The 22,678-nt window shown below is 42.4% G+C and overlaps 1 protein-coding gene across 2 annotated transcripts in view; it reads right to left on the reverse strand.

Annotated features, from left to right (window-relative positions):
* LOC140727734 (immunoglobulin superfamily member 3-like) overlaps positions 1 to 22,678 on the reverse strand; it is a 193,558-nt gene that overhangs the window by 101,907 nt on the left and 68,973 nt on the right. For both annotated transcript variants that reach the window (XM_073045438.1, XM_073045439.1), the window contains exon 2: positions 9,885 to 10,262. In XM_073045438.1, coding sequence (XP_072901539.1) covers positions 9,885 to 10,262 — 378 coding nt within the window. The remainder of the gene's footprint in view (positions 1 to 9,884; positions 10,263 to 22,678) is intronic.

The raw sequence follows: 22,678 nt of genomic DNA on the forward strand, positions 1-22,678 counted from the left end.
GTTGTACTATTTTACCATTTAAGTATTTCTTTGCTTCTGGAATACATCTATCTGGCACCATCCTCATCTCTCCCAGAAACTCACGCCACTGCTGCTCTGCTGTTATCCCTGCCAGAATCCCCTTCCAATTTACTTTGGCCAACTCCTCGCTCCTACCACTCCACTAAAACACTGCTATGTCAGATTTGACTTTCTCCCCATCAAATTTCAAGTTGATTTCAATCATATTGTGGTCACTGCTTCACTGCTTCCTAAGGGTTCCTTTACATTAAGCTCCCTAATCACCTCCAGTTCATTATATAACACCCAATCTAGCATAGCTGCTAGGCTCAGTGACAAACTGCTCTAAAAAGTCATCTTGCAGGCTTTCAACAAATTCACTCTGCTGAGATCCATTATCAACCTGATTTATCCAATCTACCTGCATGTTAAAATCTCTCATTACTATCATAACATTGCCCTTTTGGCACGCCTTTTCTCTTTCACATTGTAATCTGCAGCCCAGATCCCAACTACTGTTTGGAAGCCTCTAGGTAGCTGCCATCGGGGTCCTTTCACCTTTGCAGGTTCTTATCTCAACCCACTACGTTTCAACATCTTCCAATCCTATGTCAGACCTTTCTAATGATTTGATGCCATGCCACCCCCTCTGCCTACCTTCCTATTTCTCTGATACAATATGTAACCTTGGCCAGTCAGCTTCCAACTACAACCATCCTTCAGGTAGCTGTGCAGGCAAAGTCATTGGGTATATTTAAGTCGGGGGCTGATAGGTTCTTGATTAATCAGGGCGTCAAAGGTTATGGGGAGAAGGTAGGAGAATAGGATTGAGAGGGATAATAAATCAGCCATGATGGAATGGTGGAGCAGATTCGAAGGGCTGAATGGCCTGATTCTGCTCCTCTGTGTAATAGTCTTATGGACTACCAGTCATTTCCAAAGCTCCTTTCCTGTGGCTATCTAGCCTCCCAACAAACCTCACTCAGATGTAATACTCTAACTGTCCCTGCACCACATCCATTAACCGTCTTTCCTGCTCTCCTTGTCCTGCTAATAATTATTTAGTTTGTTCGTATGTTCACATTTATCTAGGATTGATTATTGACATCTGGGCTAATTGTTGATTGCTGGTGGCTGTTTACACTATTGTCTTGTAACCTGTTGGTTGCTATTGTGTTGTCTGATATGGTATTATCTTGTGTTTTATGCTTGGCACCAAACCACAATTAATTCTGGTATGTTTCAAATATTGGCAATAAAGTGATTCTGATTCTGAATCTGAAAGAAACTGCAACACAACCCCAGGCTACTAATACAACGTGAAAGGCATTTTACATGGCCTCCAGCCAGAAGAGAACAGCAGCCTGTGGTGCCTCTGAGTACATACCGTCAGCAGAAGAGGACACAAAGGCCTCCTTGCTGGAAGCATTTGAGTTACTTCCTTTAGATCACAAAGTCACTGTTTGTCAGAGCTGCCTATGGCAACAGCTCAGCAACCAAAATACAGCATCAGCGTGAGACATCTCTCACTTTCGCACACTGAAAAATTAATTTATGTCACAGTTCAAAAATGAAGCTCACCTTTGACAGAATCAACAACTTACAATTATAATTTTAGGAGCCTGAATCCCATTAAAAAAAGCCATATTTAGAAGAGAACATTGCATTCAAAATGGGTCAATGAATTTACATTCTAAGAATAGATAGGACTAGGGCCTATAAAGTGGTTTGAAAGATGCATTTACTGACAACAAGATGCATTTCAGATAAAAACTTTGTTTGGGAAATATTCCTAATGTTAGTATGTTTTTAACAAAATGAAATAGTGAAAAATTCCATCATGGCTTCGCATATGAAAGATTATTAAATAAAACAAAAGCATAGGTTGCACAATAATAGTAAGGCACTGTCTCTGAGGACAAATACAGCAATAGGCATTTGAATCATGTGCAGTTATCTGTTATATCCAAATTCTTCTTGCAGAAGGCTTCTGCTAAAGTATTGCATAAGAGGCTTTTCTATATAACTGACATCCTGGGCGTTAAGAGGCAGATAAAATGATGAATTGAGAATTAGCTGAAAGAGATTGCAGGTGAATTTGGATAAGCCTGGAATGCCGTTTGGATAAATGCTCAGAACCTCAGCTATGAACAATCTGCACCTAACTTTTGTGAGGAGACCGAGCTGGCAAATTAGCTTCCTAATTCGGCACAGAAGGCAAACCGTACAGAAACACAAAGCGACATAAACTGGTTAATTAACATAAAGTACTTGAAATATTCTGTTGGTCAAGCAACAGAGAGAAAGAAACAGAGTTCACGTACCAAGAGAAAGGCAACCATTAGTTGAGAAATTAGCTCTGGGGGGTCCCAGCATGGAAAGGTTTCTCCATTGGAATGCGCAGCAACAGATCCACCTGCACATCTGTGTATCACATAGGTGCAGCTGAATTCTTGTAGTTTCTTTGGACCGCTGTCCATTGCCAGCATGAATCAGTCACTGTTTCATCCTTACACCAGATTTTGTTTATGCTCCATTTACAATATCCTCACACACTGGGTGACATTCAGATTTGGAAAGGGTGCAGACAGGAATTTACATGATTAATTTGCAGGTTAAACCACCTTCATTAAAAAAGATAAGGTCAAGAGATTGGGCTGCTGCACTTTAAGGAGACACAGCCTTAGGTGACCTGATTGAGGATTAAGGAAATGATGAAAGAGCTCAACTGTGTTTGAACATGTTTGTTTCAACTAAGTGGGTTAGGAGGACCTCGGGACACAATTTCAAGCCAAGTGCACTGGGAGTTACCAGGAAATAGTCCTATTAAAGGGATTCATGTCCCATGGATCGGGTCGCTGGCTTGTTGGTGAACGTTTATTTGTTTTGGGGCAAAACACACAAAATGCTGGAGGAACTCAGCAGGTCAGGCAATATCTATGGAAATGATTAACGAGTCGATGTTTTGGGCTGAGACCCTTCACCAGGACTGGAAAAGAAAGATGAAGTTCAGAGTAAGAAGGTGGGGGAAGGGAGGAAGAAGCAGGTGATAGATGAAACTGGGAGGGGGAGGGTGAACTAAAGAGCAGGTAAGTTGATAGCTGAAAGAGATACAGGACTGGAGGAAGGGGAATCTGATAGAAAATTATTAAAGAAGGGGAAGGAGGAGCACCAGAGGGAGGTGTTGGGCAGATAAGGAGAGAGGGGGAGACAGGAAAGGGGAATGGTGAAGGGTGAGGGGGCACTACTGGAAGTTCGAGAAATCAATGTTCATGCCATCAGGTTGGAGGCCACCCAGACGGATTACAAACCTCCAACCTGAGTGTGGCCTCAGCACGACATGCCAGAATGGGAGTGGGAAGTGGGAAGTGGGATTGAAATGGGTGATCCCACTTTTTCCGGTGGACAGAACAAAGGTGCTCAGCGATGCTGTCTGCCAATCTCCAGCAGGTTTCACCAACGTTCAGGAGGCCACACCAGGAACACCAGATACAGTAGATGGCCCCAACAGGCTCATAGGTGAAATTTAGTTTCACCTGGAAGGGCTGTCTGGGGATCCGAATGGCTGTAAGCGAGGAGGTGTAGTACAGTAGTTGCTCCAACAGACTCACAGGTGAAATGCCGCCACTGTTGGGGGCTCTGTATGGCAGTGAGGGGGGTGGTGTGGGGATATGTGTGGCACTTGTTCTGCTTGCAAGGATCAGTGCCAGGAGGAAGGGAAAAGTGGACGAGGGAGTTGTATAGGAAGCGATCCCTGCGGGTGTATGGGGGGGGGGGGAGTGGTGTGAGGGAAAGATGTGCTTGGTGGTGGGTTCCTCCAGCAATTTGTGTGTTTTACCTGAGTTTTCCAGCATCTGCAGGTCTTCTCGTGTTTGTGATTTACTTGTTGTGATCTGTTACAGCCCAGTCCATCACTGGTAAAGCCAGTAGATGTACTGTTGAGTACATCTACACAAAAGTTTCTCACAGGAAAGCACCCTTACCATCCAGGAGTAGGAGAGCCTCAGGACCCATACCGCCAGGGTGAGGAACGGTTATTACCCCTCAACCATCAGGCTCTTGAACCAGAGGGGATAACTTCAATCAACTGCATTTCATCCCATCGCGGAACTGTTCCGAAAACCTATGGACTCACTTTCAAGGACTCTTCGTCCCATGTTCTCGACATGTATTGCTTACTTATTTGTTTTCTTTTTGAATTTGCAGTTTGTTGTCTTTTGCACACTGGTTGTTTGTCTGTCTGTCTGGTGTGCGCTTTTTCATTGATTCTATTATGTCTTTTTAAACTTTACTGTGAATGCCTGCAAGAAAATAAATCTCAGTATATAGCGAGTATATACTTCCTTGCTAAGAAATTTACTTTGAACGGTTAGATGCAGTGGAGGCTACATACTGTGGCGTACACAATGGTAAGGAGTGTTCCGATGTCCTGGACAGTCTACCATATTACTTCAGGTAATCTCTAGCTACCCCGGGGGCACCCACCTGAAAAGGGCTCCCAGCATCTTGCTCTAACAGTTGTATCACCTCAAGCAAAATCTGAGTGTAGGCATAGCTTTGCAGTGTAAAGCCACGTAGTTAATGTAGAACATTTGAATGGAATTTGAAAGGAAAGGTGAACACAAGGGTGTGCATGAGAAAGGGCTAGACGCAAGGAGTCCCAGCACAGATTTTATCATACGTCACACCCGGCAACAATGCAGCTGTTGGAAACGGTCAGTTTTGGTAAGATTTAAGGTATGTGGGATACAAAGTTATCAATTAAAAGGTAAAGTAATAAATTAAAGGAAATCACATAGGAGATCCAAGCTAGAAGATTAATGGATGGAACACACACAAAATCCTGCCTGGCCTGCTGAATTCCTCCAGCACTTTGTGTGTTGCTCAGATTTCTAGCATCTGCAGATTTCCTCGTTTGTGATTAGATTAATGGATGCCTTAGACTCCCCAGCAGCGGTTCAGGCAGGGTCAGGTCCCCTTCAACTGCATACATCCTCAGCCTTTCTGTTCAGGCCTGATGATTTAGATTGCATTTGCGTAGAAATATTCCATGCAAACAGGACATGTTGTTCAATGTCTTTGTGTTGTCTTGGTGATTGCTGTGTATGTACAAAATGCACACAGAGAATCTGGGTCTAATTTAAGCTGGCTCCAAACTTTATAAAATTCTGTTGCATAGCAAGTACAGGTGACTGCAACGTTACAGGATGGGGAGGGAGTTTCTGTTATTAGAAAATAGTCTGTGATAGCAATTTTCTATGTAACGCGCTGTAATGTTTCATGCTAATGTAATGGTTTCTCTGTAGCTGCAGTGTCTGGATTATGGCGAGAGATAACAGGGACTTTGGAATGTGTGCTGGCCAATGAGGGGAGTTGTCTTTCCTGTGTGCCCTTGCGAAGGTTTTGCGGTCTTTTGTTCGGCGGAAGATGGAGAGAGAAGATGCCAGAACAGGCAAGTTTTAGTCTGCAGGGCGGAGTGGACTTGGAATGGGGTCGGGAGTCAATGGAGTCCAAGAGGAAAAATCAATGGGGGACTAACAGACGGGAAAACTGTGAGCTCCAATGTTGTGCATTGGACTGTTTCATGAGAATGGGCTCTTTTTCTTTTTTGTTTCTTTACTAACCCTACCGTCAAATTAAGAATTATAAAACTCAATCATTTAATCGCGTATTGTGTACCGTTTGCTATTTTGTGGTACTGATTTGTAACAGGAGGACACATCATGCAGCATCCATCCAAACAGATTGCTTAAGTTTGGCCAGGCCAGAGGCTGTCTTCCCCTAGATCAAGCTGCTAGCCAAACCTAAGGGTTACATCAATAATTCAAGCACCTCTACATGCATCAAGAAATGGGAATTGGAAAAAAATGATTACTTGATTATTTATTCTTCACAAATTCTTTGGCAGCCAACTTATCCTACATCTAAAACTTTTGGTAGTGATTTGCAAATTCTGTAGGACAGATTTCCATTATCTGAATAGCTGTAGTACAGGGGGTTGGCTGCCGACAAACAGGAGAGGCCATGGAGTATTAAGGCTCACGAAACACATACTTTATCTGGAGGCTGAGTTACCATCATCGAGTTCCATCTAACTCTTCATTTCCTTGCAGCAAACGAGCTGGAACTGCAAAGATATGCTTAGCTGTTTGAGTTTGTAGTGCAGCCTGTTCCATGACCAGTTCTTTGTGGAGTGACTTGGAAGCAGCTTACATTGTTAGTACCACTGTAAATCTGAGGCTAATGATGCACAGACAAATTTCTCAAGGAGGAATCTGTGTGATGCTGAATGTATTTTTATAGCATCATTTGCTGTAAGGGAAACACCACAGCATTTTTTTTGGATCTTTATGTTTTTCCACATCAGAGATACATATCCCTGGAATCTGGCCCCAGATGTAACACATTACTCTGACCTCTGTAATGCAAATTGCCATTGCAGCCAACTGCCTTAATTTATGCATCACGTCTGGGATTAATTCTAAAGAAGCCACTGACCATAAAATCAACTTTATTGAAGTTTCAGTACAGGAAAAATAAATAAGCAGAAACATATTTTAATAAGTTTGATGCATTGTATACATCTACAGAGCTAATGGGAAATTCTGTCACTTTTTTAATATACCAGGCCAAGTAAAATTATGTAATATCCTCAAGTACAGAATACTCCAGACTTGTATTCCAATGTGTTTCACAGTATGTGAAATCATTGTTGTAGCATTGTTGCTAAAATTTGTGTTGCTTTGACAATGAGATGGTGCTACATTAGAAGTTGGTATGTGTGCATCACATAAAGAAATGACACTGGCTATCACAGTAAAGCCAAAAGTGAAAGAGGATCAGGCCAGAATTGATTAGAAGGGGCACTAGCAGGAATACATGCCAAAGAAGTAGTACAAGAAGGGTCAGAGCCGTCTCTATTTCCTGAGGAGACTGAGGTCCTTTAACATCTGCCGGACGATGCTGAGGATGTTCTATGAGGCTGTGGTGGCCAGTGCTATCATGTTTGCTGTTGTGTGCTGGGGTAGCAGGCTGAGGGTAGCAGACTCCAACAGAATCAACAAACTCATTTGTAAGGCCAGTGATGTTGTGGGGTGGAACTGGACTCTCTGACGGTGGTGTCTGAAAAGAGGATACTGTCCAAGTTGCATGCCATCTTGGACAATGACTCCCATCCACTCCATAATGTACTGGTTAGGCACAGGAGTACATTCAGCCAGAGACTCATTCCACCGAGATGTAACACTGAGCGTCATAGGAAGTCATTCCTGCCTGTGGCCATCAAACTTTACAACTCCTCCCTAGGAGTGTCAGACACCCTGAGCCAATAGGCTGGTCCTGGACTTATTTCCGCTTGGCACGATTAACTTATTACTATTTAATTATTTATGGTTTTATATTGCTATATTTCTTCACTATTCTTGGTTGGTGCGGCTGTAACGAAACCCAATTTCCCTTGGGATCAATAAAGTATGTCTGTCTGTCTGTATTCTAAAGTCAGGATGATGCAACTGTGGCTGACAAGAGAAGATGAAACTACATAAAAGTGAAAGCGTTTACATATTATAGAGCAAAAATTAGTGGTAAGTTAGACAATTGAGAAACTTTTAAAAACCAACAGAAGGCAACTAAAAAGTCATGGGGTGGGGAGGATGAAATATTGCTGGCCAACAATATCTGAGAGGATACCAGGAGGTTTTTCAGATAAATAAAGTAAAAGAGAGGCAAGAGTAGATATTGGACAGCTGGAAAATAATGGAAATGTCAGATGAACTGAGTATGTATTTTGCACCAGTCTTCATTGTGGAGGACTCTAGCAGTATGCTGGAAGTCTGAGTGTGTCAGTGGGCAGAAGTGAGTGCAGTTGCTATTACTAGAGAAAAGGTGCTTAGGAAACTAAAAGGTCTGAAGGTAGATAAGTCTACCTGGGCTAGATTGATGGCACCCCAGGGTTCTGAAGGAGGTAGCTGAAGAGACTATGGAAGTATTATTAATGATTTTTTTCAAGAATCACTAGATTCTGGAATGGTTCCGGAGGACTGAAAAATTGCAAATGTCACTCCACTCTTCAAGACGAGAAGGAGGCAGATGAAAGGAAATTACAGGCCAGCCAGTCTGGCCTCAGCAGTTGGGAAGATGTTGGGAGTCAATTGTTAAGGGTGTGGTTTTGCAGTACTTGGAAGCACATGGTAAAATAGGCCAAAGTCAGCATGGTTTCCTTAAGGGAAAATCTTGCCTGACAGATCTGTTGGAATTCTTTGAGGAAATAACAAGCAGAATAGACGAAGGAGAATTGGTGGATGTTCTGTACTTGGATTTTCAAGAGGCCTTTGACAAGTTGCTGGACATAAGGCTGCTTATCAAGCGTAGAGGCCATGGTATTGCAGGAGAGTTACTAGCGGCCATGGTATTGCAGGAGAGTTAATAGCGGCCATGGTATTGCAGGAGAGTTACTAGAGGCCATGGTATTGCAGGAGAGTTACTAGAGGCCATGGTATTGCAGGAGAGTTACTAGCGGCCATGGTATTGCAGGAGAGTTACTAGAGGCCATGGTATTGCAGGAGAGTTACTAGAGGCCATGGTATTGCAGGAGAGTTACTAGCGGCCATGGTATTGCAGGAGAGTTACTAGAGGCCATGGTATTGCAGGAGAGTTACTAGAGGCCATGGTATTGCAGGAGAGTTACTAGAGGCCATGGTATTGCAGGAGAGTTACTAGAGGCCATGGTATTGCAGGAGAGTTACTAGAATGGATAAATCAGTGCCTGATTGGCAGGAGGCAAAGTGGGAACAGAGGGAATCCTCTGACTGACTGCTGGTGACTTGTGGTTCTCTGCAGGGGTCAATTTTGGGGTCATTTCGTTTTTTGTGGTATGCCCATGATTTGAATGACAAAATTGATGGCCTCATGGCCAAGTTTGTGGACAATATGGTGGAGGTGCAGGTAGTGTTGAAGCAGGAAGGCTGTAGAAGGACCTGGACAGATTAGGAGAATGGTCAAAGTGGCGGATGAAATACAATGTCAGGAAGTGCATGGTCATGCAACTTCATAGAAGCAATGAAAGTATAGACTATTTTCCAAACGGGGAGAAAATTTTAAAAAATCAGGAGGTGAAAAGGGTCTCTGGGGTTTTCATGCAGTGTTTCCTAAAGGTTAATTTGTAAGCTGAGTCAGTAACGAGGAAGGCAAATGTAATGTCAGGATTCATTTCAAGAAGGCTAGAATATAAAAGGAAGGATGTAATGTTGAGGCTTTTTACGGCACTGGGGAGGCCTCGCTTGAAGCATTGTGAGCAGTTTTGGGCCCCTTATTTAAAAAAGGATGTGCTGACATTGAGAAGGGTTCAGAGGAGGTCCACGAGAATGATTCTGGGAATGAAAGTCTTATTGAATTAGGAATGATTGATTGCTCTGGGCCTTTACTCGTTGGAATTTGGAAGAACGAGAGAGGATCTCACTGAAACATATCAAATGTGAGAGCGGATATGGAGAGAATGTTCCCACTGGTGGGGAGTCTAGGACCAAGGAGATGAGGAGGAACTTCCTTGAGCTATGCTGTGGTGATGCCTCCTTCCCAAACGCGCTGAATAACTTCTACGCCCGGTTTGAGGCAGAAAATGACGTGGCGGCGAGGAAGTCCACCCCTCCTGCAAATGACTTGACTTGACTTGGTGAATTTGTGGAATTCCTTGCCAAAGGCAGCTGTAGAAGCCAAATCATTGGGTGCATTTAAGGTGGAGGTTGATAAGGTTCTTGATTAGTCAAGGCATGAAAGTTATGGGGAGAAGGCAGGTGAATGCATTTGAGGGGGAAATAAATCTCAATGAGCCAAATAGCCTAATTATGCTCCTAAGGCTTATTATGGTCTTATTAAAAGTCACCTACCTGTCAGATTCCCCTTGGCATTGTAGGACCCCCAATACGTAGATTCTGTGTTCGGGGTGTGACATTCATATTCCCCGGCATCTCCGAGTTGCAGCTTGGTAATGTGCAATAGGGCTGAGTCTCGGTCAATTCTCTCAATGTAGACCTCCTTATTCCGCACTCTGTTTGCGTATACTGCATAGGAGTAGTTTGGATCATTGGTGCTGACCATCTGGATTTGTCGCTCTGGTGCAGAAGGCAGATAGATCGACCACTCAAAGTTCTGCTGTGTAGATCCCGAGTACCCAGACACATTGCACCAGATGGTTATATGGTACCCCTCCACTCTGATCAGGGGGCCTTCCTGTACCTCAACTTGCCTCTGAGCAGAGCACACACCTGCAAAAGAGAATAGATATGAAAAACATGGTTAGAAGACAGGAAATTCCTGAAAACTAGCAGATTCATACGAAATGCTCAAATCAGAACTCTGTTTCCTGCACCCTCCTCTAAACTTTCACTGTTGACCCTTGCTGGGTTTGGGATCCATGAACACCAACTATTATTGAAGACCATACCCCATGAGGAGTTCCTCATTTGAGAATCAGGGCAGCAATAACTACAGCTTCAGTTAACATACTGGAGGTAACATGAAAACTGGGGTCTGGCCCAAGGTGGTCCACACTCATAGTACCTATGACATAGAACAGTACAGCCCATAATGTTGTACCAATCACCATTAATCTACTCCATGAAAAATCCAACCCTTCCCTCCTACATCACCTATAACCCTTCATTTTTCTGACATCCATGTACCTATCTAAGAGTCCCTTAAATGCCCTCATTGTTTCAGCCTCCAACACCACCTCCGGCAGTGCATTCCTCCACCTACTACTCTGTGCAAAGGATCTACCTCTGACATCTCCCTTAAGCTTTCCTTCACTCACCTAAGTACCTCTGGTATTGTCCACTGCCACCCTGGGAGAAAGATGCTGTATCTATACTTCTCAATGTCTTATACACAAGTATCAAGTCACCTATCATTCTCCTTCATTTCAAAGAGAAAAGCCCAAGCTCGCTCAACCTTTCTGCACAAGACGCTCTCTAATCCAGGCAGCATCCTGGTAAATCTCCTCTGCGTCCTCTCTGAAGCGTTGACCTCCTGCTTATAACTGAACATACTACTCTAAGTATGGTCTAACCTGGTCTTTATAGAGCAACAACATTACCGCATGACTCCTGACTAATGAAGACCAACACAGCATACGCCTTCTTGCAAGGAAAATTTAAGGGATCAATGATCTTGGACCCTAAGATGCCACTGTTCTTCCACACTACTAAGAATACTACCGTTAACCTTGTACTCCACTTTCAAGTTCAATTTTCCAAAATGCATCTACTTCCTGCTTTTCTGGACTGAACTCCATTTGCCACCCTTCAGCCCAAACTCTACATCCTGTCCATATCCCTTTGTAACCTATGACAACTTTCCTACACCACCCACAAACTTTGTGTCATCTGATAACTTACTAACCCACTTCTTCATCTAAATAATTGGTAAAAATCACAAAAGAGTAGAATCCCAAGACAGATTGTTGTGAAACACCACAAATCACTAACCTCCAGACAGAATACACTTCATCTACTCCTCCCCCTCGCCTTCTGTGGGCAAGCCAGTTCTAACCATGCATCCAAGCTTCCCCACATCTTGATCTCCTCCTCTTTCCAGACTTTTCACAATAACTAGGAATTAAATGGCTTGCAGTTTCCCTTCTTAACCCAGGGCCTCACAGCATATTTGATTGTATCATTCAATTTGGCCCTTATGGCAGACTACACAGGTTAAGAGGCAGTTGTAGAAATGTGTAGTATAAATGCAACATAAAGGAAGATCAGACAGCCTTTATTATAATTTGAATAATCACACTGAACAATTACAGCAACTTGGATGAGGGATACATAACTTAACAAATGTTTGACACTTCCCTCTTCTTCATTATTGGAGCTTTTGAAATGACAGGGGTCCACAAAACAGCAATAAAGTATAATTTTCAAAATTACATTTGCTTGAGAGAAAATGACCACTCTGGATGTCCTGCAGTTAGATTATAAACAGGAACAGGTCTGTACTTGGTTTGAGGATGCTCAACCACCACAATTTTATCCATTCTACATTTGATAAATGAAACCCATAATTAACATATAAATTGAAAAGTATTTGAAATGGCTTCAAATTGCATTTTAGGAACCCAACTTAAAACCTCTGTATTAAATAACATAAAATTTCCACCCCCACCATGCATAATAGTTCACTCAGTCATTCACTCAGAATATATTAAGGAAAAGTGAGATTGAGAAGAACCTAAGCAGGACGGATCCTGAATTTAATACTTGAAGTACAGGCAAGGATCAAGTTCCATTGTGGAGTCAATAATTCCCATTAATCCAGGACGAGCGTTAACAGCGGTGTGCGTTTGTGCACTGCTGAGGAATGAGATGGCTTCTCAGTTTTGAGGAAAGAGGAGACACTATCGAGCGCCTAGGGACTGAGGTGACTGAAGAGGATCAAGATGAGCCTAAACAGGTCATACATGCTCATATTTTCTACATTATAAGAGTTATTACTTCAACATGCATTGCCAAAACAAAGAGTTAACTGCTACTGTTCATATTCTGTTCCTGAACTTACAAATGTTTGTAGATTATTTTACAAGAATGATATCTCAAATCAAACAATGACATGAAAGCACAAATGCACTTCCATGCTTACACAGCTCTGTGATATTGCTCCCCTTTAATTCTCCCTTTGTTAAGCTACAAGTATGAATAAAACTGCTTGACTGTACAAAGCACAATACACAGAAATATTTCCTGCAGCAAGCCATTTATTCCAACATGCAGTCAATTCTTGGGTGACATGTTATTGCTTAAACTAACACAAAGGTCATTAGTCATTCTCCATTTTCAAGACAGTTCTAAAAATTAGCGCAGGATTGATTTAAGAAACACATCATATCCAGTTTTTGAAATTACCGATGAAATAAACAAATATGTCAACCAGCATGAATTGAACAGTCAAACACTAGATCCCTAGTTGTTAAATTATCAGCGAAACTGTTCAAAGGAATAGAGCAAACACGAGGAAATCTGCAGATGCTGGAAATTCAAACAACACCACACACAAAATGCTGGGTCTCGGCCCGAAACGTCGACAGCGCTTCTCCCTATAGATGCTGCCTGGCCTGCTGCGTTCCACCAGCATTTTGTATGTGTTGTTGTTTCAAGGGAATAGAGTTCTCTTGGGAGTTTTGTTTGGTGTGTTAATGTCACACATACCAAGGTACAGTGAAAAGATTATCTAGTATTCCTTCCATACAGATCAATTCATTGTAAATTGGATAAGCAAAGTTGTGGATGACACCATGATTGGAGATATAGTGGACAGTGAGGACGGCTTTCGGAGCTTGCAATGGGATCTGGACCAGCTGGAAAAATGGCAGATGGAACTTAATGCAGAATAGTGGGAGACAAACCATGCTGAGCGGTAGGGCACTGAGGAGTGCAGTAGAGGAAAGGGTTCTGAGAATACGGATCCATAATTTCTTGAAAATAGCACCACAGGCACATGAGAAAAGGCCATAAAGTGAGCTTTAGGCATAGGAAACTTCATAAACCAGAGTATTGAGTACAAGGGTTAGCATGTTATGTTGAAGTAGTATAAGACATTGGTGAGGCCTAATTTGAAGTATTGTGTGCAATTCTGGTGAACTACACCCTGGAAAGATATCAATGAGACTGAAAGAGTGAAGAGAAAATTTACAAGGACTTGAGGGCCTGAGTTATAGAGAAAGGATGAATAGATTATGACTTCATTCCCTAGTTTGTATGCAGCTTCAAAAGAAGCATTGTCTGTACTTTGTAAATAGAGATTGCCCTTTATGTTTAGCAAATAAATAGAGCCCACATTGGGCTACCAGACCTTTTCCACCACAGGGTCTCTGTATGATGCTTGCTGTACCTTGTGTTGAATAAAGAAGCTGGTTTGTACCTAGCAATAACTCTCTCTCCCGTGATTTCACTCACACTACAACATTATCACAGAAACACAAATGCCTTTGAATGGAAAATCCTACAAAGAGTCATGGATACAACGAAGTCCCTCAAAGATAAAGCCTTACCCACTACTGAGCACATCTACACAAAGCACTGTCACAGGAAAGCAACATTCATCATCAAGGCCCCCTCTCACTACACAGGCCATGCTTTCATCTTGTTGCTGCTGCCATTACGAGGGTGGTACAGGAGTCTCAAGTTCAGGAATAGTTATTACCCCTCAACCATCAGGCTCTTGAACCAGAGGGGATAACTTCACTCGCCCCATCATTGAATTGTTCCCACAACTTCACTTTCATGAACTCTTCATCTCATGTTCTCAATGTTTATTTTTTGCTTATTTATTATTATTCTTATTTCTAAGTTTAAAGTAAATTTATTATCAAATTACACATATTTCACTATATACAACCTTAAAATTCATTTTCTTGTAGGCATACTCAACAAATCTATAGAATAATAACAGAAACAATGAAAGACTGCCCAACTTGGGCATTCAACAAGACTGCAAAATATAACAAACTGTACAAATACAAAAAGAAAGAAAGAATAAATAAGTAAGTAAATAAATAAATAGAGAACATGTCCTGGGAAGTGAGTCCATTGGTTGTGGGAGCACTTCAGTGATGGGCGAGTGAAGTTGATTAAAGTTATCCCCTTTGTTTCAAGAGCCTTATGGTTGAGGGGTAATAACTGTTCCTGGTGTGAGTCCTTAGACTCCTGTACCTTCTTCCTGATGGCAGCAGCAAACAATTCTTTGGGTGATGTTTTCCAGATAGCAAATCTCTCTAATTATTCCACTTTTCCTGCACCTTCAGCTTGTCCTTTGTCTTGTTTGTGTTACGGAAACTGTCGGAACCTTTGACAAATAGTTTTCAATCTCTGTCCTGTATGCTGATTCGTCACCACCTTTGACTCGGCCTACGACAGTGGTGTCGTCAGCAGACTTGAATAGGGCATCGGAGCAGTCATCGATTCTATTGCATTTCTTAGATTTACTGTATGCCTGCAAGTAAACAAATCTCAGGATTGTTTATGATAACATATATGTACTTTGAAAATAAACTTACTTTGAATTTTGGTAACATAGATCAAGAGATAAGGAGTCCACCTTATTGTACTGGGGAAACATTCAATACTCTTATAAGAGCAGGATAGAAGCAGTCTTTGAGCCTGACGTTATGTGGTTTCCGGCTCCTGTAACTGTGCCCATGGTGTTGTGGAGGAACAGCAGATGATGTCTAGGGTGGTTGGGATCTTTGATTATGCTGGGTGTTTTACTGAGACAGCAAGAAGTGCAGACAGAGTCGATGGAGGGGTGGCTGGTCTCCAGGATGTGCAAGGCTGTGCACACAACTCTTCAGTTTCTTGTGGTCATGTGTGGAGCAGCTGCCGTACCAACCACTGGTGCATCAGGATAGGATGCTTTCTATGGTACAGCATGTAAAAATTGGTAAAGGTTAAAAGGGGAATGCCAAATTTCTTTACCCTCCTGCTGGTGACCTTTCTTGGCCATGGTGTCAATGTGGCTGGACCAACAGGTGATTGGTGATTTTCACTCCCAGGAACTTGATAGTCTCAATCCTCTCAACCGCAGCACCATCGATATCAACAGGAGCACGTGTACCACCCCCCTTCCTGAAGTCACTGACACTGAAAGAAAGCTTATTCTGATTGACACTAGGCTCTAACTCCTTCCTATATTTTGACTCATCATCATTTGAGATATGGTATCTTCTGCCTACCGCAGACGGACTTGGGAGCAGATTCTGTCAATATAGTCATTACTCCAAAGGGCATAGAGTTGAAGGATACAGACTTCAGTGTTGAGTATCATCATGACAGAAGCATTACTACTTATCCTAACTGATTGCAGTCTGCTGATCAGGAAGTCCAGGTGCAAGAGGAAGAGTTGAGTCCCAAAGTCTCAGAGTCTGGTGATCTGCACAGGTTTCAAGGACATGGCCAGGGTCACCATCCAGGTCAGATGCATTCTGCGGGTTCACTTTTGGGAAGACAAATCCTGCGCCCACAACAGTGACTGTGGGCTCAGGTACGTTGGTGTGTGGTGACATTCTGATCCACTTCTGTTCAAGATGTGCAAACAAGTTGTGAAAGAAATCATTTTCATTAAAATTAGATTCTACTTTCTTTTTCCCCATTTTTCCTTTGGGGGAATGCAGAACCTCATGCAAATTAAGATTCATTTAGCAGTGAATACTTCCCATCGCCATAACATCGGAGCTTGATCTTATTCTGTAACAGCAGTGGATTATGATTATCATATATTATTCTTTTTTGATAAGTTTTTTTCTTCATTAACTTTTCTTTATTAATTTTATATATATCAACTTGTTGAAGTTTTGTTATCATTTTATAGCTGTAGAAGATAATCTATCAATAAAAAGATTCTAAAAATTAAAAAAATGGGAACCTAGCTGTTCACTAAATTGCCTAAGGCGAGGTCTATCCTGCGGCTAATCTAACAAAGACTGGGTTAAACTGAGGGCCATTACAGAATTGTGGAACAGATATAGCACAGGATGAAAATCAAAAAATCTGCAAATGCAGGAAATTTGAAATTAAAATAGAAAATGCTAACAATACTCAGGTCAGAGTATATCCTGAAGAAGGGTCTTTGACTTGAAGAGTCATAACTGTTCTGTTTCCATCATTTTCTACATTAGAGGCCTTTCAGCCCATCTAGACTGTACCAGCCTGAGAGGCTGCTCTTTGCACAAGACCCCACAATATTTCTTTCTCAGTGAAATAATTGAATCCCCTTTTGAAGGCACTGACCAACTTCAAAATTAAATCTGTGTCTTGGGAATTTACTAATGGAATACCTTCTTTCTATGTCCTTCTCTTAACCAGTCAGAATTGTGTGTGCTTCTTTTCAAGTCTTCACAACTTTCTTTACTCCAGGAGAACCATCCCAGCATCTGCAGTTGGCCCTTACAATTAGAATTCCTCACCCCTGGAAAGATTTCCTCTGCGTTGTCATGGCAACCTTCAAGTCCTTCCTAATGTGCTGAGATTAAAACTGTAAGTGACACTCCATTTTGTAGGCTAACCAGGATTGTTACAGCTAAATACCACCTCATGGCTGTTGCAATTTTTGCCTCTTGCTTATGAATTCCAGATTTGTATGTATTTTACTAACACCTTACTTATGCACATATATCCCCAGGTCCCTGTGTTCTTGTAGACCGTTTAAGACTTATAATTGCTTGAACCCTTCCTGAATTCCATCTGTGGTTTTGAGCCTTAATCATTATCAAAGGCAAAGAACACCTGCTATTAAAGATTCCCAACATCATACAGGGAACCATTATTTCTTCTTTATTTTTAATTTTATAATATTGTAATTATATAATTTTCCCCTCAGGAAACTTTTATTCATGGTACAGCTTTCTACTACAAACATTACAATGATATTCAGTGACCCAGAGATAGTCATAAAGACCCCAATCTCATGAATTTTCTTAAAATGCCAGGGACAGCATATCAAATCTGGAGATTCCCAAATATGCTGTCCTAGGCATAGAGATACAAGACCAGAATTCCACTTAGCTGGACGACTTGATACTATTTTCAGATTCTCTTCTTTTTTAAAAAAAATACTGGGCCTCTGCAGGATGGGAATTTTCCACTGAAATATTCAAGTTCATATCCAATATAAAAATGCTCCTTAACAAGACAATTGGGACTACCACCAAAAGGTAGATATCTTAAAACAGAATATTTAACTAACTCTGGAGAGTTGTTGGTAACTGATTGGCCTCTGTGGTCTTTACTCAGAGAACTCATCAGCTCTCGGCTTCACTTTGTTGACAGCTGCCTCCAGTTATGTTATGACTTTGATGAAATTCAGAAGAACAGCATTTTGAGGAAGTGCTCTATGGTACTTAACAGAGCTGGGGCAGTCAGTAAATAATGAAATGGATAAAGCTGAATTATAGGACCGTCAATAAAATTCCGATCAGTTTCACTTCCATGTGCCTCTGTACCTTTAAATCCTCCTTATGTATCGATAATTCCTATTTGAAAGATGTTAGAGCTACTCTTTAGACAGTTGTACCACGTATGGTTACCAGATGGAGACCTTTGGTTAAAAGCAACCACAAAGTCGCAAATGGAAGTGCTGGATGGGTCCAACTCCAACGTCTCTCAAGCAGTTTCCCACCATCTAGAAACGAGGAGCCCAGTGAATTGGCAGCCCACACACCAGTCTAACCATTCAGTCCTTCTGCCATGAGAGTGTCCTGTGTACCACTTACAACTTGGACCTTGGCAACTGTCACAGCATCTCCAAACCAATGACACCTACCACTGGTAGATGGAACTTGCAGGTTTCCCTCCAAATAGCCCACTTTCCTGAATGGGGAAAGACATGTCCTGTAGTTCATGATCATTGTGTTGAAATGCTGGACCTCCCTATGCTACAGCACTGAGGGAATATCTTCACAAGATAGACTGCTGTGGTTCAAGGCATTTAAGGATAGATCATTTTACATTCAGGCACGTGTACTGAAAAATGAATAAATTATAAAACTTTTGAGAACTTAACTCATTAATTATTCTCTATTAATAATGCTTTGCACCAGTCCTCCAGGTTCGGCAGTTCAGCTCAGGGCTAACAATCCTGACTGATTAAAAAAAATTGTTACAGAAACAGCAATGAAGAATCCTATATCCGTGTGTGACGGTATTCCCGAGTCTCCTGCTGGGATCTGCATGACTGACAGCAGTAAAGACTGAGAAGCAGCTACTGGCATGATGAAGGAAACCCTGCACACTGCCAGGATCCAGAGCAAAGCTGTTTTTTTTTTGGAATGTACGAACCATGTACAACACTGTCAAGCTAGCACAAATAACTGCAGAAATGCATCGTTACAACTTCCATACACTGGGTGTCTGTGAATGTGGATGGACACGGTCTGGCAGACTAAAGGCAACAACTGGTGAAAGAGTTTTACACTCAGGAAGGGAAGATGGTCAGCCTCATGATGGTGCAGCTGTCATTTTGAAGAAAGGCTTTGAGACATACTTGCTGGATTGGAAACCTGTCAATAGTTGGCTGATGGGAGTCGGGCTGAAGGGGAAGCAAGTGAACATGACTGTGATCCAGTGCTATGCTCCAACTAATGATAGTAACATTGAAGAAAAGTATGGTTTCTATGAACAGCTGCAATGGGAAGTAGAGTTAACATGCCATGACATGATCACTGTCATGGGAGATCTAAATGCCAAAGTGGGAAATAACAACTCACACTTCTCTAGAATCAGGGGTGTGCATGGACGTGGAGCAATGAATAACAATGGAGAACAACTGGTGGAATTCTGTGCCATGAACTGACATGGTGTTCACCCAATGGACATGACAAGAACCAGATTGACCATCTAATGATCAATGGGACGTGGAGACGATCTTTGCAGGATATAGAGGTGAACAGAGGAGCGGGTACAGGAAGTGATCACCACTTTGTTGTAGTAGTGATGAAACTCAAGCTGAGAAGTGCTGGGACCAGAACACACGGACAAAGACGTTTCGATGCTGAAAAGCCCAAGGACACCAACATGAGGTTTGCTTTTACAAAATCTCCAACCACGCCCTACTCCTTCAGTGTCAGCATGAGGACACGGCCACTATCATCATGAAGAAACATCGGAGATGGATTGGGCACGTGATGAGAAGAGAGACCAACTCCGTAATCAAGGTCAAGAATCGTGGGACACCAAAGATAACTTGGCGCCGTACAATGTATTCTGTCACAATGCTAAAGTATATTTCATCATTCATTAAACCTTTAGAGTCACTATTAAATCAATACTGAAAACCCATTTTACAAATATCAGAGCTTGGATGTTTTTCACTGATTGAGTAACAACACCAACATTCAAAAAGATCCCACTCAACCTCCCGAGATATGTTCTAGTTACAGCATCGAAAAACTGAGCACAGACTAACACTTGTATAAACTCCTGGAGCTTGGCTCAGTCTGATGTAATACAAAAGTTCATTAGAGCAAGATGGCATATTTGCATATTTTATTTTTAATTAGACCATCTGTTCAAAGTTGGCGTGAATTGAGTAATTAAGCTCAAGTACTAGAGTATCTAAATGTAGCTCTGTGAACTTGGTCAAAGCCAAAAGCTGGATGGGCAGGACAAGTGACAAAAGACTACCATAGCTCGAAAACTTACCTGTGAGCTCAAAGTCAATTAAAACTTTTGCTAATACCTTCCTGCAAAAGTGCACAGCAACGGATAGCAAGAGCGGCCTAAGTGCTTCTGGGTGGGTGAATTTAATAACTATAAATCGGTCCCTGAACAAAGCATTTCTAACCTCAGTCATCAATCACTCACAACCCATCCTAATCCGGTAGCTGCGCAAGGTGCAGCCTGAAATTTGCCATATCCGTTAAAGTGACAGCAATAATCAGCCAGGATATGGAAAGGTGCCCTCAGGTTTTTGTTGTCAGCACATTAAACAGTACGCTATACTTTATTCTTCATTTTAAATGTTTGATGCTGTTTGAATTTGCAACTTGCATAAATAAGTTGATGTTGAGGAATGGCCAACTGCTTGCTGGCTGACTGCAAATTCAGAAATGGATTCTCCTTTAACTAATAAGAATCTGTAAGCTCTGTGCTCATCTATATAAATATCCTAACAGAAATGAGCAAGCCACTCAGCACATCACAGAGATGAGTGCCCTTTGCGGCTTGTGCCTGCATTCACAGCGACACAGCAGATCAGGCGGCATCCATGGGGGAAAAAATAACAAGTCGACATTTCGGGCTGAGACCCTTCGGCAGGACAGGCCTGCTGAGTCCCTCCAGCACGTTGTATGTTGTGCTAAGATTTCCAGCATCTTCAGATCTTCACTTGTTAATGAAAACATGCATCATATCAGAGCAACACTCAGAAGATGCTGCAGGAACTCAGCAGGTCAGGCAGCATCTATGGAAAGGAATAAACAGCTGACGTTCCAGGCCAAGCCCTTATTCGGGCGGGGGGGGGTGGAATGATGTGAGGAACTGGAAGAAGGTGGAAAAAGCAAAGGGCTGAAGAAGGAGGAATCTGATTGGAGAGGAGAGTAGGCCATGGAAGAAAAGGGAAGGGGGGGGCAGTGGGAGATGATAGGTAGGTGAGAAGAAGGGGTAAAAGGGCAGACAGAGTGAGGAATGGAAAAGGAAGGATGGAGGAGAGGGAGAAATTACTAGAAATGAGAGAAATTGATGCTCATGCATCGGGTTGGAGGCTACTAGGTGTTATGTCAGTCCATTCCTCAGTATAATAGCCAAGTGCCGATAGCATATGGCGTTCTGCTACTGGGAGCAATCCCAGTCTCCAAAGTAGCAATATCCGGCCCTGGAATTCCCTGGAAATTACCGTAAAAGCATGCAGTACATTAACGGATCACTGTTTTTGGGCTGACTGCTGCCAAAATGTTTCCATTTCTATTTCAATCCAACTATATCCTCCCTCATTGTTTATTGTCTTGTAGCATTTGGCCTCTGTTGTATGGTCCCACTTGCTACACGGGAAGGTTCATTGGGCTAATTAACCACTCTCTTCCCCACAGTATAACACCACAACAATACTTTATTGACTGTAAGCTCTGGAACATCTCACAGTCAAAAAGGCTCCTTAATGGTGTTCTTTTGCCAGCGACGTTGCTGTCCACATCGGCAAATATATCTGAGATGGTGGCGATTGCCACTGGGTTGCTGCAAGAAATCCCCCAGGAGAGAAAGGCAGTGCATGCTGTTTGCTAGCAAATGCTAATCTGCCAATCAGGGTGAACGGACAATTAGCAAAGAACAACAACATGATTGCAGCATGCATATTGCTCTGTGGAGCTTTGCATGAGGAAATAATTATCATCAGAATGACTCAGAGACAAGGCTACAGCCCCAACCGTGACCACCACTACAAGCACAAGTCAGGATGGGAGACGGAAAGGCTGCAAAAATACTCTACCCTTGTCATTTATCTTCGAGAAATCTCACTCACACCTTCTTAGGATGTCAAGCTGCAACAATTTCCTCAAAATGCTGGAGGAACTCAGCAGGTTTGGCAACATCCACGGATACGAACAACTAGCTGACATTTTGTAGTCTATCCACTCCTTCCATTCTGAAAGGAGGGGGGAGGTCACCAGAATAAAAAGGTGAGTGGGCTGGGAAGGAGGACCAGCTAGAAGATGATAGATGAAGGACGAGAGAGGAATGAATCTGACAGGAGAAAAGAGTGGACCATAGGAGAAATCGAAGAATTGGCACCAAGGTAGATGAGGAGAAGAAAGAGGGGGAGGGGAGGGATTTTTTTAAAACCGGAAAGCAGTTGGGAGGGGGGAAATCGATATTCATGTCTTCAGGTTAGAGGCTACTCAGACGGAATATAAGGCGCTGTTCCACTACCCTGAGGGTGGCCTCTAAGAGGAGTCCATGGACCGACATGTTGGAATGGGAATGGGAATCAAAATGTTTCCCCACTGGGAAGTTCTGCCTTTAGCGGATGGAGTGGAGGAGCTCGATGAAGCGGTCCCCCAATTTACAATGGGTCTCACCAATTTAGAGAAGGCCACATTGGGAGCACCAGATACAATAGACAATACCAGCAGATTCACAGGTGAAGTGTCGCCTCATGTGGAAGGACTGTTTGGGGCTCTGAATGGAGGTGAGGGAGGTGG

This window comes from Hemitrygon akajei, chromosome 5, assembly GCF_048418815.1.
Source record: "Hemitrygon akajei chromosome 5, sHemAka1.3, whole genome shotgun sequence".
In the NCBI taxonomy this organism is placed as follows: domain Eukaryota; kingdom Metazoa; phylum Chordata; class Chondrichthyes; order Myliobatiformes; family Dasyatidae; genus Hemitrygon; species Hemitrygon akajei.